This window comes from Hypanus sabinus, chromosome 6 (assembly GCF_030144855.1).
Source record: "Hypanus sabinus isolate sHypSab1 chromosome 6, sHypSab1.hap1, whole genome shotgun sequence".
NCBI classification, from domain to species: domain Eukaryota; kingdom Metazoa; phylum Chordata; class Chondrichthyes; order Myliobatiformes; family Dasyatidae; genus Hypanus; species Hypanus sabinus.
The window spans coordinates 164,609,424-164,626,858 of NC_082711.1; the positions used below are offsets into that span (position 1 = coordinate 164,609,424).

At 45.3% G+C, this 17,435-nt stretch overlaps 1 protein-coding gene across 4 annotated transcripts in view; it reads right to left on the minus strand.

Annotated features, from left to right (window-relative positions):
• The window catches only part of nek8 (NIMA-related kinase 8), a 230,646-nt gene that overhangs the window by 1,337 nt on the left and 211,874 nt on the right, over positions 1-17,435 (minus strand). For 3 of the 4 annotated variants that reach the window (XM_059973353.1, XM_059973350.1, XM_059973349.1), the window contains one exon: positions 890-994. In XM_059973353.1, coding sequence (XP_059829336.1) covers positions 890-994 — 105 coding nt within the window. Of the gene's footprint in view, positions 1-889; positions 995-17,435 lie in introns of those variants that run through there. The other variant, XR_009512814.1, reaches the window with a different exon arrangement.

Below are 17,435 nucleotides of genomic sequence, written 5' to 3' on the forward strand. Positions count from 1 at the left end.
GCTTCTCCTCACAACTCTTGGCCAGTGTGGTACACGATACCCAGCGTCAGGGACCGATAACCCAGCAGAGATGGAAGGAGAACATATTGATGTTCTTGAGTCCTATTATTGAGGACACAAGAGCAATATTCTGAAATCAAAACTACCTATAGCTGCAGGTGCCCAAGGCAAAGCCCAATTTGGCCAACCTTGCTCTGGTCACTCCTGGATTGCCTTTGACACAGAATACCAGCATCAAGTCTAATAAGGACCAGCCGTCATTGCCAATGGAACTGCTGTTTCACATGCCCAGTGACCAGGTTCAACCCTGACCTCTGGTGACATTTGCGTGATGTGTTCTCTCAGCGGCCACACGCAGAAGTTCCCTCTGGCTAGTCTGGTCCTCACCCACTCCTGAAGATGTGTAGGTTGGTCCGTTCACTGATCACTGTAAGTTGCCCTCAGTGTTCACAGGTTTTTTGGCGGAACCTGGGGAGAGTTGATGGGCACATGTGGAAGAATTAAATGGGAAACACAAGAGGTTCTGCGGATACAGGAATTTTGAAACAGCATCATCCACAAAATGCCAGAGGAATGTCTTGATGTAGGGCTGCCGCCCGCAAGCCCGACTGTTTGTTTTCCTCCACTGATGTTGCCTGACCTGCTGAGCCCCTCCAGAAGGTGGTGTGTGTTTGCCTAAAATGGTGCTCGATCATCAGCACAGACATGATGGGCTGAAGGGCCTGATTCTGTGTGGTGTGACTCAACAGTCCTTTGGCCACCACTGCAGAAAACACGCAGAGGCTGGGCCGCAGCAAGGGTCTGAATCAGAGTGTACTGATGGGGCAGTGATGCACTTCAGCGGTGCTCAATGGTGAACGGTCGGGCGCGGGGGGGCTGCAGAGCTTACCTGAAGCTGTTTAATCTGTCCTGTCCATCTGCAGCCTTCCTCACTATGGATGCAACGGATGAGCAGCAGGAGAATCTGAGCTTCCAGCTCCGGGTCGGGGTAGATCTGAAAGGAACAACGGGAGGCTTTGATCTCAACGGACAAAACATCTCCTCGCGGCTCACTGAAAGGCTCGATTATTTACGTGACTGAAGGAAACCAGATCCAGAGAGGGGGAAAAGAAAATGCACTTAACGAAGCAATACCTCATTAAATTCTTATCCTCGGCCATTATTCTCTGTAACGAGTCAACCCATAGCCGGAAAAGTGATGACCCCCCCCCCCCCCCCCCCCCCCCGGTAGGTTGTTTAATGTAACTCATTTTATTTATTCTTTCCACTTCACTTCTAGTATTTATATCTGTGCACTTGCAATGCTACTGTCCCCCAGCCCCCCCACTCAAGACGCTAAGAGGGTGGAGGTGGTGGGGGGTATAAAGTATAGTATGGGTGCACATAATATATCCAATTTAGGGAACAAAGAACTTTTCAGCACAGTACAGGCACTTCGACCCACAATATCAAACTAACCTTATAACCTATTCTAAGATCATTCGAACACTTCTCCCCTACATAACCCTCTATTTTTCATCCGTGAGCCTATCTTAAATGTCCCTAATGCACCTGCCTCTACTACTACCCCGGCACGTTGCCCCACAAACCCACCTCTCTCTGTGTAAAGAACTTGCCTCTGACATCCCCTCTATACTTTCCTCCAATCACCCCATTTCCACCCTGGGAAGAAGTCTCAGCTTTTCCTCAGGAGACCTGCTCTGCAGACCGGGCGGCATGCTGGTACAACTCCTCAGCACCCTCTCTAAAGAGGGGCAGAGTTTAGGATGATGACGTTTAACGGCGACTCCTTTGCTTGCATCTTTGGAAACAGCTCTGTTTCTATCTTTCCCCCTTTCAGGGTTCTTTTGAAGACCCTGACCTGGAGTTACACGCTGACTTCGGCTCTTTGTGGAAATGGGACCCGCTCTCAGGTCCTCACGATCGGCCGCTTTTTGGCCCACACTCGACGATTCAGGAACAGCTTTTTACCCTGCGCCATCAGGTTTCTGAATGGACCATGCACACTTTTGCGTGATTTATTTATTTTCGGAATTTACAGAATTTTTTGTCTTTGCGCTGTACTCCCAATATGAAAGATTTCACATCATATTCTGCAATTTAATGATGATAAATCAGATTCTGCTTCTGAAAATTCATTACTCTGCCGTCACCTAAACACATTAACAAAGCACTTCTTTCATGTGATGTTTGGAAGGACTTCAGAGTCAGAGATAGCACATTCAGCCCACAAGTCTGTGCTAATCACCAGCCGGCCATTTATAATACTCCTACCTTTTTCTTTCTGCACACCCCCGGCATTTGCCTTCCCCATCAGCACATCAAGTCTGCACTGCCAGTCAAGCTCCCAACCAAACTAACCCTATATTAACTTCAATTTATTCCTTACTCTTTCCCACTGATGCCTTCAGCAGCTGTGTTTCTTTCATTAGAAGTCTGAGGAGATTTGGTATGTCACCAAAAACACTCGCAAATTTCTTCATTAGTACCGTGGAGAGCGTTCTAACTGGATGCATCACCGTCTGGTATGGAGGGGCCAAACTACAGGATCAATGTAAGCTCCATCATGGGCACTAACCTCCATAGTACCCAGGACGCCAAGGAGCAGTGCCTCAGAAAGGCAGCATCTACAACTAAGGACGCCCTCCACTCAGGACATGCCCTGTTCTCATTGCTATCATCAGGTAGGAGGTACAGAAGCCTGCAGGCACACACTCAACCATTCAGGAACAGCGTCTTCCCCTCCGCCATCCGATTTCTGAATGGTCATCGGACCCACGGACACTACCTCACTACGTTTTATTTCCTATTTTTCCCTGCTTTTTTAATTTAACTACTTAATAAATATATTTGAAATTTGTTATCTTCATGGCAGCAGTACAATGCAATGCACGATAATAGAAAGAAAAAAAATATACTTACTATAATTCCATTTGCTTCTCTCTACTGTCATGTATTGCATTGTACTGCTTCCGCAAAGTTAACAAATTTCACGATATATGCTAGTGATATTAAACCTGATTCTGATTCCTTCATCCTCCAGCACTGCCTCTCCCTTTTCTATCATAAACAAGAGAAAATCTGCAGATGCTGGAAATCCAAGCAACACACACAAAATGCCGGAGGAACTCAGCAGGCCAGGCAGCACCTATGGAAGAAAGAGCTGTGGACATTTTGGGCCCAGACCCTTCAGTGGGACTGCTCCTCACCTTTTTTTTCTCCAGTCCCGCTGAAGGCTCTAGGCCCGAAATATCGACGAATATGGATGCTGCCTGGCCTGCTGAGTTCCACCAGCATTTTGTGTGTGGCCCTTTTCTAACAGTCACTTGCACACTGAGTGGCCAACCTTCCGCGCGACTTTGAGAAGTGGTCACGGAGAGAACGTGTAAATTCCACGCAGGCAGCACCGCAGGTCTGGATTGAGCCTGGATCTCTTCATGTTGTGAGCCAATGGCTCGGTAGCCATGCTAATTCCACCTTCAGACTTCATCATTTCCTATTCCCAGACAACTTCCCATCCAAGCACGGACCAGGCCCGAGTCTGCTTAGCTTCTAACATCAGATGAGATTGGGTGTTTTCAGGCCAGTATGGCTGCAGGCAATCCATCTGTTCACAAATTGGCTGCTCAGATATAAATAAAAGATTTCCATTTGTAATTCACAATTTTAAAAAAAATATGGAAATTGGCTGATGAGGCGAGGTCATTTCCACCAGCAGCCACCCTGTTGTCACGCCTTAGTTTAAGGAACAGCTCCTTGCCGTGAAGATCCCTTGGGCTCAAACAACCTGCAGGTGGTCAGACACAGAGCATTTGCACTCGAGCCCGACAGGCAACATTGACCGACAGCCCCTCTCCATCGGAAGACATTGGTGCCAAGTTCAGCAGCTTTGGGAGTTCCCAAGCCAAGATCAGCAAACCTGACATGGATCGTGCATTGACCTGAAGCCTCATGAGCATTTCAATGGGGGGGAGGGGGGGCTGGAATAGCTTGTGTGGGGCACTGGCATGGCCCGACGTGTTGTTTCAACCATCCAGAACACGTTAGGTATACGAACTGGAAACAGGACCCTTGGGCTCACTGAAACTGTGCCAACCATCAACCCAGCCATCGACTCCAATCCCATTTTATTCTCAACAACTCCACCTCACATTTCTCCGCTCACCCACAAGCCAGAGGACAACTTCCACTGGCCAATTAACCTACCAACCCAAAAGTCTTTGTGATGTGCAAGGAGAACAGAGCACTCGGGAAATTCACACGGGCACTGGGCTAACATACAAACTCCACACAGAATGCACCCAAGATCACAGCTGAACCTGGGTCTCCATCACTGTAAGGCAGTGGCTCCATTAACCGGGCTATGGCATCACCCAGAACTGTAACTTATTATTAAAAACAGTCTGTATATATTCCCACAAACGCGAGGAAATCTGCAGATGCTGGAAATACAAGCAACACACACAAAATACTGGCCCTGACGAAGGGTCTCAGCCTGAAACGTCAACTGTGCTTCTCCCTATAGATGCTGCCTGACCTGCTGTGTTCCACCAGCATTTTGTATATATTCTGCCCACTTTCTGGATAAAGAACATTATCCAACAACACTCTTCTGAAAAGCTCTGGTTAACATCTTATATCATCAAGAAATGTAAAATATATATGTTGTTATTACACTCCAAATGGACAGGAAAGGAAATCATGGATAGTAGAGAGTCAGTGTAGGGTCTGGGGCTGAACCGATGACTGATTATTTCTCTCCATTGATGCTGCCAGATCTGCTGAGTTCCTCCAGCGTTCTGTAAGAGAGTTACTCTGGATTTGCAGCCTCTGCAGAATCTTTACTGATGATGAATCGTGGAATGCTGCAGCTTGTTTGATATATACTTCTGCAGATCCTTCTTACTTTGAAATGATTTAGCATGAATGGTTCGAGAAGGAAACCAGCAGCAGTGCGTCAGATATACGTACTGTGGGTAGTCCAGCCACCTCTCTGCTTGTTGCCTGCCCAACGGATAATTGCCTCTTCACACACGCAGCCTGAGCAAGACACAAAAGCAGTGCCAGTATTTCTAAATCCCCTGCCATGCCACGTAAGTATGCAATCCATCTGTTAAATAAAAGCCTTTTGGGTCTTGCATGTCGTACACAACTCTGATATCAGTCTGCGTCTTTCCTGGACATGCCACCTTCTCACCCATCCTTGGAAAAAGTACCCTGTGACAAGAGTTGCTTCAGAAATCCTGTAGGGAACTCCAAAGTGAAAGCTATCTGGGAACGCCACATCACAATGGTTATTTGTCAGTCTGTTGTCATTTTTAAGTTTTTTATAGATTCAGATGGTTCCATTTATTTTCAGAGAATACAACCTGAATTTCTTCGTCTTCACAGGCATCCACGAAAAACAGAAGAACCTCAAAAGAATGAATGACAGGAAAACCTCAGAACCACAAAGCCCCCTCTGTAGTATTTCTTTATTTTTCTTGTAAATGTCTGCAAGAAAATGAATCTCAAGGTAGTATATGGTGACACTAAAGTACTTTGATTTACTTTGAACATTGAACAATGGAATAAGATGTCATGTGGCATTTGTGTATGTCAACCCAGACTTGGTCAATGATTTTTTCCCCCAAACTTCTTGTTGATTTTTAATCCTTAGTCCCGTACTCTGAGAACTGCGGAGAGCATTAAAATCACCACATCTCTGCTGAGGTAATAAAAATTCAGCTGACCTCCTGGTAATCAGAGATCTGCAGGGCACTTACCCACCAATCTGTGGCCAAGCCTTGCAGTGAGTCAGCCAATAAAATTATGCTCAGGGTGAAGCAAATTGAAGGCAACCGACCCCCTTCAGGAACTAAGTTGTAGACAAAGCTGTCAGGAATATGATTGTGATTTCTCATGTACTGAACATCGAACATGGGACAGTACAGCACAGGAAAGGCCTTTTGACCCATCAAGTCTGCTCCAAGCACGGTACCAAATCAAAACCTCTTCTGCCCATACAGGATCCATAACCTTTTATTCCCTGCGTATTCATGTGTCTATCCAACAGTCTCTTAAATGCAACCATTGTGGCATGAGGGATGACCTCACTGAAACCCATCGAATGGTGAGAGGCCTTGATAGAGTGGATGTGGGAGAGTCTAAGACCAGAGTTCACAGCCTCAGAATAGAGGTGCGTCCTTCTAAAATGGAGACGAGGCGGAACTTCCTTAGCCAGAGGGTGGTGAATCTGTGGAATTCTTTGCCACAGGCAGCTGTGAAGGCCAAGTCTTTATGTGTACTTAAGGCAGAGGTTGACTGATCCTTGACTGGTCAGGGCATGATGGGATACAGGCAGAAGGAGATTGGGGCTGAAAAGGAAGTTGGATCAGACATGATGGAGTGGCAGAGCAGACCCAATGGGCCAAATGGCCTAATTTTGCTCCTGTATCTTATGGTGATATGATCCATAGTATCTGCTCTACCACTACCCTTGGCAGCCCATTCCAAGCACTTTCCACGCTGTGGAAAAGAACTGGCTCCACACATCTCCTTTTCCCCGCAAATTCATACCCTTTACAATGATACTCACTCAATAAAAATGGTCATTAAAAAAAGAGTATATTCCAGCCTGAAGACTTCAAATTCACTCTTCCGAGAGATGTGGTGGTATAATGGCCAGCTTATTGGACCACGGCCAACCACCAGAACTGTTAAACACAGAACAGTACAGCACAGCACATGGAGCTCAAATGCTCAACTGATCCTCCATTTATCTTTCCTCTATGAGTGGCCCTCTACGACCACCCTTGGCAATGCATTCAAAGCACTTTACCACTCCTTGGGTAAAAACCCTTCCTCCGACAACAGCCCCCCCCCCACCCATTCTTTCGTTCTATCACCTTAAAATAATGCCTTCACCTATTAGCAATTTCTGCCCTGGGAAAAAGGCTCTGGTTGTCCAATCTATCTCTGCCTCTTTTCATATTGCTTCGGAGATGAGATAAAATTCCAGCGCCGCAACTCAATGAATTCTAGAGTTTAAAGAAAATGGCCAGCTGATTAACTGATATCCTTTAGGGAAGGACTGCTAGCACTGTGTATCCATTGCCTCCTGAAGTGGCTGCCGGACTATTCAGTTCAGGGGCAATTAGGGATTCCAGCCACAAGCCGAGAAAAATATAACTGAGAGTAATTGCATTTATGAGGAAAAGAAGATGGACAGTAGCCATATTGGAGCAGACGAGACCAGTCAGAAACGAACAATTATCTGACGCGTGGAATATTTTAAATGCAATTGCGTGGTGCCGGTGATATCCGGGTCTAAGCGGCCTGTCTGAACATCCTCTCTTAATTCAAAGCAGCCGTGATGAATGAGGCATCACCTTGGCAGAAGCGAGCCCAGCAGGTGAAGCTGCCGACTCCTTTGCCACTTTGCCAAAAACCCGACTCACGCTGCTGTTTTGCGGTAAATCTCCGAATTGTTTTGCAATCACCAGACCTCTGCCCTGCTTGGGTAAAATCAGAGTCCAGACCCTCGTGGCAAATCAAGAACACAAATAAATCAGTGGAAAAGCTTGGAGTCAAATAGAAACTCAGCATTGCTTTGTTCTGCGAGCAATGTAAATGTCCGCCCATAATCCACACGGACAGTAGAAACAGTCAACAAGCACTACACTGAATGACTAGTTCTGAAAGCAGTGAATCAATTATTATTAGAACTTAAATTTATTTATTATTGTCACAGGTACTGAGAGGACAAAGTTCAAAGTAAACTTATTATCAAGGCACATATACAAGTATGTCACCCTGAGATTCACTTTCTTGCAGGCATTCACAGAACAAAGAGCCGTCGGACAGCATGGTAGTGTAGCAGTTACCACAACGCTGTACAGTATCAGCCACCAAGGTTCAATTCCCGGCACTGCCTGTAAGGAGCTTGTACACTCTCCCTGTGACCGTGTGGGTTTCCTCCCACAGTCCAAAGATGTACCACTTGGTAGGTTGGTTGGTCATTGTAAATTGTCCGATGATTAGGCAAGGGTTAAATCGGGGGCTGCTGGGCGGCATGGCTCATAGGTGCAGAAGGGCCTATTCCGTGCTGTACCTCAATAAATAAACACAATACCACCAGTGCAAAAAACAAAGACTGACAAACAACCAATGTGCAAAAGAAAATCTGTGCAAATAATAGAACAGATAATAATAAATAAATGAGATACCATTAAAAATAAAACGGTCATTGAAAATTCAAATATATTGAAGCAGTACTAGGGAAAGCAATTGACAGAATGCAGAATAGAGTGCTGCAGTTACATTATTTTAGAATGATTTCTATGCCTTGACTTGACCTTTGAACTGGGCTTGGTATCCTTACCTTGGTCAGGAAATTCTGATTAAGGAGGAGATCTCTCCATTTGGTCAAAAATGACCCCATCCACTGCAGATAAGCAGCTTGGACAGAAGTTTCATCTAGTGCCCATGATGCTTTGTGAATGAGCTGGTTGAGGTATCCAGACAGAACACAGATGACTTTCTAAGGCTCAAGCACACCCCAGTTCCATATCATTGTTCAGTTCCCATGGTTATGGATGATTTCACCTCAGCATTTGATAGAAAGAGATCAAGCCCAAATGATTGGTGATCCGAAAAAGGAATCAGGTTTATTGTGACTGGCGTACGTCATGAAATTTGCTGCTTTGCATGAACGCTACAGTGAAATACATAAACAAAACTACAATTCATTGTTATAATCAGAAATATATAAAAACAAGTAGCGCAAAAAGGGACCAAAATAGTGAGTAGTGCTCATGGTTCTTTGACTGTTCAGAAATCTGATGGCGGAGGGAGAAGTAGCCTTTCCTAAAATACTGCCTTACCTCCTCCCTGAAGGTAGTAATGAGAAGTGGGCATGTCCCGGATGCCCTTTAATGATGAATGCTCCTCCTTGAGGCACGGCATATTAAATATCCTTGGTAGTCGGAAGTTTTAATGACCCTGTGCATTGGAATGAATTATCATCACCCCAAACCCAAGGAGATCTATTCCCTCCAGCTCCCATTGTATGAATGGGAGTTTTCTCCAATTACTTTCATCTCAGCACCACTCTATTCAATAGGAGTCAAGCCTCTGAGTGCCAGCTGAACCCTACAATTCCTCATCCCTCAGTGCAGCCTAAGTGTTTGCAATGACTCGATCTAGAGTTTTAAAAGTTGGTAAGATATAGTACAGTCATCTAACTGGACAATTCAATCAGCCGTTTGCTGGGGTGCTTTCTGGCACCTTTAAAGCTGATTCCACTTCAAAGGGTGTCGCACAGAATTTCTAACAATACTAAACTGGGATGGGGGGGGTGTGGAGGAAGAGGGAGAAAGAGCTTTCTTAAAGAATCCCGACACAATGTAAGGCTGACGTTTTCACCTTGCAATGTGAGCTCGTGACAAGTGATTAATTCTAGTCGGGAGAAATGTTTTGGGGTAAACAGATCGGGGATGAGGGAGCCAGACAAAGGGTCAGGCCCTCAGGATTGAAAACTCGTCGTCGGTGGGGGGGTGGGGTGGGAGTTGCAGGTTTGTGTACGGTTGCTGGTTCGCAGCACCTGAAATGCCAGGCCTCTCGCTGGCTCTTCACGGTCGGGGAGGGAGGAGCCTTCCCTACAAGAAGATGCGCCCAGTCCAGAAGCCTCAACCACACGGTGTCTGCGGCTCGTTAAAAATAGAGTTATACTTGAGCACAGCTTTCGACTGATCGGTACCACACCATAGAGTGTCAGCAAGTATTCTGGAGTTATGCGAATGTAGCACAAATTAACTTAGGCAAGAACTGTCCTCAGTTTTTATAGTAAATTGAAAAAGCCCACAGACTAAGAGGAAATAGTTTGCAAAATGGTGACCATTTGCATATGTATCAGCCAAACATTAGGATATTGGGGTTGTGTTAATTGGCCTACATCAAATCAGGCGGGGCCAAGTTATTTTGCAGCATTATGACTGGAGTTTGAGCTGATTGACCAGATGGATGTTGTCATTTAACATATTGAACACGGTCACGGGTACAGACAATCAACGGTTGCTTGTGTACTCAGAGAGAGCCCTGACAGTATTAATTTTGGGTGTCTGTCTCTCTGTCTTCAGAAGTTTTTAGCCTATTTGAGTGAATTACTTAGTTATAAAGGTATTTGAACATTCAGAGGTATCTCCCACTCTAGATATATAATTCAAAGGAAGCATAGTCAACCCAGAATATTGTCATTGGAGCTACTGAAATTACCTACTGTTAACTTTAATCTTAAGGGTATAAAAATGTGCTACACTTTTGGCTTTGTGAGCCTACACTGAGAGTGTCTACATCAGAATACCTGTTTGACTTCATGAGGCGTTAGCAGCGTGGCGTGCATGGGCCAAATCGAGGTGGTGGAGTCCGAGTCCAAGAGCGGGGAATAAACCAATGTTTGGCCACTGCTGGAGCGGACATGGAAGCGAATCGAAGCAAGCCGAAGTGGGCCAGAACACGAGCCCAAGAGTGAGGAAAGACCCGAGGTTTGATCAATTTAAGCGCTGGGCTGAATTGAGGCGATGGGGCCCGGGCGCAAGATCGTATTGAAGCGGCAGGGTCTGGGTCAGATTGAAAAGGCCAGATCGTCAGGGCTGGAGGCGAGGGACAAGCCGGTTCAGCTTACTGCTTTGCGAGATTTACTCATCTCTGCGCTAAACTGAGCTCCTGAATCAGCTGTGGTGATGCCTGGCTTCGTGCCTGCGGACTCACTTTCGTGAACTTCAGTCCCGAATGCTACCTGCTTACTTTTACTGTTCACATGAACTGTTTCTCTGTACGCTGAGTGCTTAACAGTCTTCCTCTATTAAAATGGGTTCTTTAGGGTTTCTTTGCTTTGTGGCTGCCTGTATGGCGACGGACCTCAAGGTTGTATAAAGTATTCATACGTTGATAAACAAATAAGCTTTGAATAAAGATTTCTATATCATCAGCTTCAGTGTGTCTCCTGTGACTCCAGACCATAGTCACAACATGGCACCGAGTGAGTAAATGGAAGAGAAGGGGGCAGGAAGCACCTTACATCAGCGGCCTCTCCCAGCCAGCTTCCAAAATGTTTAGGTCATACTGAGAACTGAATGAGTAAATGGATCATTTAGCTCGTCTATTCAACTTAACCCCTGTTTCCTTCAGTAGCTCCTGACTGTCTACCTGCACTGTACTTCCACTATAACTGTAACACACACAAATTGCTGGAGGAGCTCAGCAGGTCAGACAGCATCTATGGAAAAGTCGATGTTTCGGGCCAAGGCCCTTCCTCAGGACGGGAAAGGAAGGAGTTACAAGCTGGAAGTTGAGAGGTGAAGCCAGGTGAAGGGGAAGGGAGGTGGGTGGGGAAAGGGGGATGAAGTGAGAAGCCGGGAGGTGATAAATGGAGCAGGAAAGGGGCTGAAGCAGAAGGAATCTGATAGGAGAGGAGAGGGGACCAGGGGAGAAAGGGAAAGAGGAGGGGCACCAAGGGAAGGTGATAGGCAAGTGATAGAGCAGAAGAGAAGAGGTAAGGTGGGAGCCAGACCGGGGGATGAAAGGAGAGAAAGGGGATGGGAGAGAATTTCTGTACTCTGTTACTGTTTTTTCCTTATAACTACCTCAATGTACTTATATATTGAAATTATCTATACGCATGGCATGTAAATCCAGGTTTCCCACTGTATCACACATGACAAAGATATACCAATTCACTAATTACTTCTCATTTCTACAGCCCAAATGAAAGACCCAAGAGAGAGTAACTCCATTTCTCTCCACCAATCCCACAACATTCCCAACCTGTGGAATATCTCCAGCTTTTTCTGAGGGTTTGTTTTGAGATTTCCAGCATCTGCGGTATTCGGTCTGAAACAATTAACCCACGAACACGCGTGATATGCTGAGCCGGAATTTGGCCCGTCAATTGCTCGCACTGAAATACGGAATGGAAAGAGGAGGACAGTTCAGAAGATCAGTTCCTCACACCTGTATATTTGTGCTAAATGGCCTTTAGTCCGATCCTTCAAGGAACACAATGCAGCTCTTTCTGACTCTGAATGAGCACATAGACCAAGGGGAAATAGAAGGATCAGTGAAAGGAAGGAATACAGTATTTAATTTAGATGGAAAAACACCATTAAGCCAACATTGGACAATAAATAAAGCCCTGTTATGAACTGAGTCTGCTTTCCAATCCACCACTGGCATCATTTCAGCCGCAGGAGGTCATTACCACAGAGAGTTACAGAAGCCACCTCGCCGGGCAGTTACCACAAAACAAAGGCAGGATTGTACTAATCTGCTTGATGTGAAAGGGAGGGAAGATGATCTGCCGCTTCCTCCTCTGTACAATTCACTTTCAGCGTGAACAGTGGCACCCAGAACCGGGGTGGGGTGGGGGGGGGTCACTCGCTCACTCACTTGGAAAGCAAAGGCCCCGACCGGGGAGAACGGCAGGAACAAAAAAAAACAGGCTCAGAAGCCTGACCATTTCTTTAAATGAAGCTGTCTGTTCTTCAAGGAGAGGGCTGCTCTCACTCACTGAGGATCTGTGTCAGAATGAACGTTTGGAATCTTGAAAGGGCTGCTGGCAACGGGAAGGATTGTATTTATGCTCTGACATGATGGCTTTATTTATGCTGTTTCTGGAAGGTTCCTGCATCACGTGCTTATCCGATTTTGGACACCGATGGGGGATTAGTTTCTTGCCCAAATATCCAGTACATTCAGTGACTATGGGGTCTGACCAGCGCTGGATTGGTGGAACTCAGAACTTTTCTGTGTTTTAGTACGTCTAAGATCCTGTAATCGCCTGTGAGAAAATTAATCTCTAGGTGGCATATGATGACATATACATACTTTGATAATAAAATATCCTTTGAACTTGAAACAAAGGTGCAACACAGACAAAATTCAGCAGGTCAGGCAGCACCGAGGAAGAGGAATAAACAGTTGATATTTCGGGGTTGAGGTACTTCATCAGGCCTGCTGCTGTGTTCCCCCGGCATTTTGGTCTGTATTTTCAGCATCTGCAGAACCTCTTGTGTTAAAGATAGACACAGTCCGCTCTCCGGCTGTACGGTGCTTATTCCACAAAAGGTATCAGTCAATGGTTAGATGGGATTGTTGGTGGGTGGTTAAAGGAAGCATCGCTGACCACACCATAATGCTGGGAATCTTCACCAAGCAGCACAGAACCCACTCTGACGAGAAACACCCTGGACTTTCTGGAGTGGAAGTTTGGTATCCAGCCAAAAGCAAGAAAAATCAATCACGAGTTTGACATATTTTTAAATTCAGAAAAGTACATCAGAAGGTGAATAATCCAACCAGACTGAAGAGCAAGATAATGGGACTTGTATGGAAGTATGGAAATAACTAGAATAGATTTGATGGCTCATATAGTTTCCTACTATGTTTAATGAGAATTATGAATGCCTAACAACTTTTGTGTTGAGAAGCTGCAAGTCTCCCTTGGGTATTTTAATGGAGGAGAGGTCTTGACCCACTAGGCCATAAGGTATTGAAGCAGAATTAGGCCATTCGGCCTATCGAGTTTGCTCTGTTATTCCATCATTACTGATATACTTTCCCTCTCGACCCCATTCTCCTGTCTTCTCCCCATGACATTTGATGCCCCTACTAATCCAGAACTATCAACCTCTGTTATAAATATACCCAATGACTTGGCCTCCATGGTCATCTGTGACAATGAATTTCACAGATTTATTACCCCCTGGCTAAAGAAATTCCTCCTCGTCTCTGTTCTAAAGGGACGTCCTTCTATTCTGAGCCTGTGCTCTGTGGTCCTAGACTCTCCCACTGAAGGAACATCCTCTCCATATGCACTCTGTCTATCTTGTAGTGCACTGGAATTGGAAATGGCTTACTATTGTCACATGTACTGAGATACAGTGAAAAGCTTCTCTTGCTGTCTGTTCATACAGACGAGATCCTTACAGAACATTGAGCGAGTTCAAGGTAGACAATAACAGAATGCAGAATGAAGTGCAACAGTTATGGAGCAACACGCGTGTCTGATTGCCTGCGTCCTGATGGAGGATCTCATCCCGAAATGTCAGCTGTTCATTTCCCTCTGCAGATGCTGCCTGACCTGTTGAACACCTCCAGCATTTCCTTGTGTGGTACTCAAGATTTCCAGCCTCTGCAGAACCTTACGAGTCTCCATAGCAGTTACCGAGAAAGCGCAGCACGGGTAGACAATACAGCGCAAGATGACACCAGAATCTGGATAGAGGGGATTCAGGTGGGGGGAGAGTGGGATTGGTATCAACACCTGAGGCTGTCTTTAACGTGGACAGTAGATGCCATCAAATGACCTTCCACACCCACCTGACTGAGTCGCAGGTTAGAAAAGCCGGGAGTATAGAAATCGGTAAAATCGGTCTTTCACTACTCAAAATCTTGCAGAGCTCTGTTACGGCAACAGTTATCACCTTTCAACCATCAGGCTCCTGACCAGTGTGGAAAACTTCACTCACCTCAGCTCTGAACCGATCACTAAACACAACCCATGAACGCACTTTCAAGGAATCTACAATTCAGTATTATTTATTTACTTTTTTTAAAAAAACTTATTTGCACAATTTATTTTCTTTTGCATTGGTTCTGTGTCAGTCTTTATTAATTGCATTTTTTTCATAAATTCTATTGTATTTCTTAATTTTCCTCTAAGTGCCTGCAATTAAACAATTCTCAAGGTAGTATATAAGATCATAGGAGCAGAATTAGGCCATTTGGCCCATCCAGTCTTCCCCATCGGATAGTGGCATATGCAAACTTTTTGATAATAAACTTACTTTGAACGTTGCCTAACACAGACCCATGCCCACGTCTGCTGTGACAAGAATTAGAGAAAAGTTCATTCAATCACTTCTGTTTAATTTCCAACTTATTCCTATCGGCAGAATAAGCAGACGTTTCCTTTCTGCACAGAACAGTCTTTGTGTGCAGAGTGCTGGGAAAGAATACCAAAACTCAGCGTGTTCACCAGAGATCTGAAATGGAAGGTCAGCCCCATCATTCCTGCTCGGAGATTTTTTTTTGCCATCAGCTCACGTTCCCCTACAGTCTGTGGCCAGGTGACGAACTGCTGCCGCAGCAGTTTTCTCAACTAGGCGGCCGGAGAGCATTTACCGAAAGCCGCTGTGGTTTTTCCTGTGGAAGTGCAACAGAAACGCGATTGTCCCCAGTGACTTAAGAGGAACCAAGACGTGCACCGGAGGCCAGGAGGGGAAGTATGGGGAAAGGTTGTGTTTGATGTAAAAACAAAGCAGAAACAAAAAAATCGTCTCATTCATCCTGTGTCACCACAGAATGGACACTGGCAAGTGCGTGAAAGTGACACAAGAGACCTTCATGCATCAGCACACATCCCTGACAGTTCAGTGATTTAAACACAGAAAACTTCTTTTCCTTCCCGCCCCTCACGTCTCCTAAATACTCCAAACCCTGCAGACAGCAGGTACTGTCGTCAAAATTTTACCCCAACATTTACCTCAGTTTTACCCTTCATTCTACCACTGACTCTTGGTTTTATTTTGCCGAACTGTGGCAGCCAAGGAATACCATACCACCGCAGGAGAAGTGCGCAGACAGCACTGGCTCCTGGTTTCGAGTGGGCTGTTAAACCCACGGTCTGTATGAGGCTCAATAGGTGTGAAAGATCCCACGGCCCTTTTACAAACAAGTGTAAACATTTGCTGTCATGACCCAGCTAATATTTATCCCTTAATCTTCTTCAGCAAAACAAAATATCATGAGGGACATCAATAGGGTGAATGCACTCAGCTTTTTCTCCCCCTTGGAAGGGGAACTAAAAGCTGGAGGACATATCATAACTGAGGGGTGAAAGATTTAAAAGGATTAGGAGGGACAACTTCTCCAGGTCAGATAATGAGCTGCCAGAAGAAGAGGTACAATAATACCACTTCAGAAACCTTTGGATGAATACATAGATAGGAGGGGACAAATGGGACTCACTTGATGGGTATCATGGTTGACATGGACAATTTGGGCTGACGGGCCTGTTGCCATGTTGCCTTACTCATCGAGTCTGCGCTTACAATCACACTTTCTTTCATAGGAGCTTGCTGTGCACGGGCTGGCCAGCTTCAGACAGTAATTACAGTTCACAAGTATTTCAATGGCTGCACTTGGCCTTGTGACATCCTAACGGAGGTGTCAGAGGCCCTCTCCAAGGCTTTCTCTGACCTCCTCATTACAAGTGACTACAACGTTGACGTTCTTGTTTCCTGTTTACGATGTTTTCTGTTTTTAGTTGCACACTTTCAGCATCAAACCGTCATTCGACTGTGTCTACAGTGGCTGCATTCAGCCAAGGCAAGTTTGCCTCAATTCAGCGTTTTATCCCCGGCAAACAGTGGCACATTGAAGGCGCGAGCAAGCATTACACTGTGCGCAGTTCTGGCAGCCCATTACAGGAAAGGTGGGGAGGCTTTGGAAAGGGTGCAGAAGAGGTTTGTGAGGATATGAGCTGGGAGAGGCTGGGCAAACTTGGCTCACTTCCTCTGGAGTGTCAGTGGCCAAGGGGAAACCTGACAGAAACCTATAAACTGATGAGAAGCTTAGACAAAGTTAGGCAGTCAGATAATTTCTCCCAGGGTACAAATGCCAAATACTAGAGGACATTATAGTTCGGGGGAGAGTGGGAAAATTTAAAGGAAGCAAGTTTTATTTCACACGCGGAGAGTGAATGGTAGAATAATTAGCTGTCAGCAATTTTCTGATTTATTTTTTGACTGCAATAATAAAAGAATAACTGGGCTGGTTTGAATAGAAATTGTGAGATGAAGTTTTTTTTTAAACTGGTAGTTCTTTTCACTGGGTCCGCCCGCCAGAGGTAGCGGTGGAAACAGATGCAACAGTGGTGTTTAACAGGCTTTAAGATAGGGAACGGACGGATATGGATCTTGTGCAGGCAGAAGAGATTTTGTTTAATTTGGCGTTCTGCGATGCACAAACATCGTGGGCTGAAAGCCTGTTTCTGTTCTTTACTGTTTTCTGCCTCATTTGTACCAGGGATGGAGCTGATCAATTTAATCTGTCTGTAAGAATCCACCCAGTAAAAACATCACAATCTGGTAGCCTGCACTGCGAGGGGTTTCACAAACCCTCTGCTGCAGCGGGAAGGAAATATTAAAAAAAGAGTTGGTCTCCACGACACTTCAAAGCTAATGAAAATTAGAATTGACACAGCAGGGAACAGTAAGACTTATTGTCTGGACAATAAAGGGGCAAGATTTTTTTAATAAAAAAATCCAGCTAGAACGGATTACAGTCTAAAAATAACTTCTAATATCTGTGGAAATGAAACTACATCTAATATCAAGATATTGATGAAGTGCAGCAGAGCAAAATGAAGGAACATCTGTATTAAAAGACCTGGA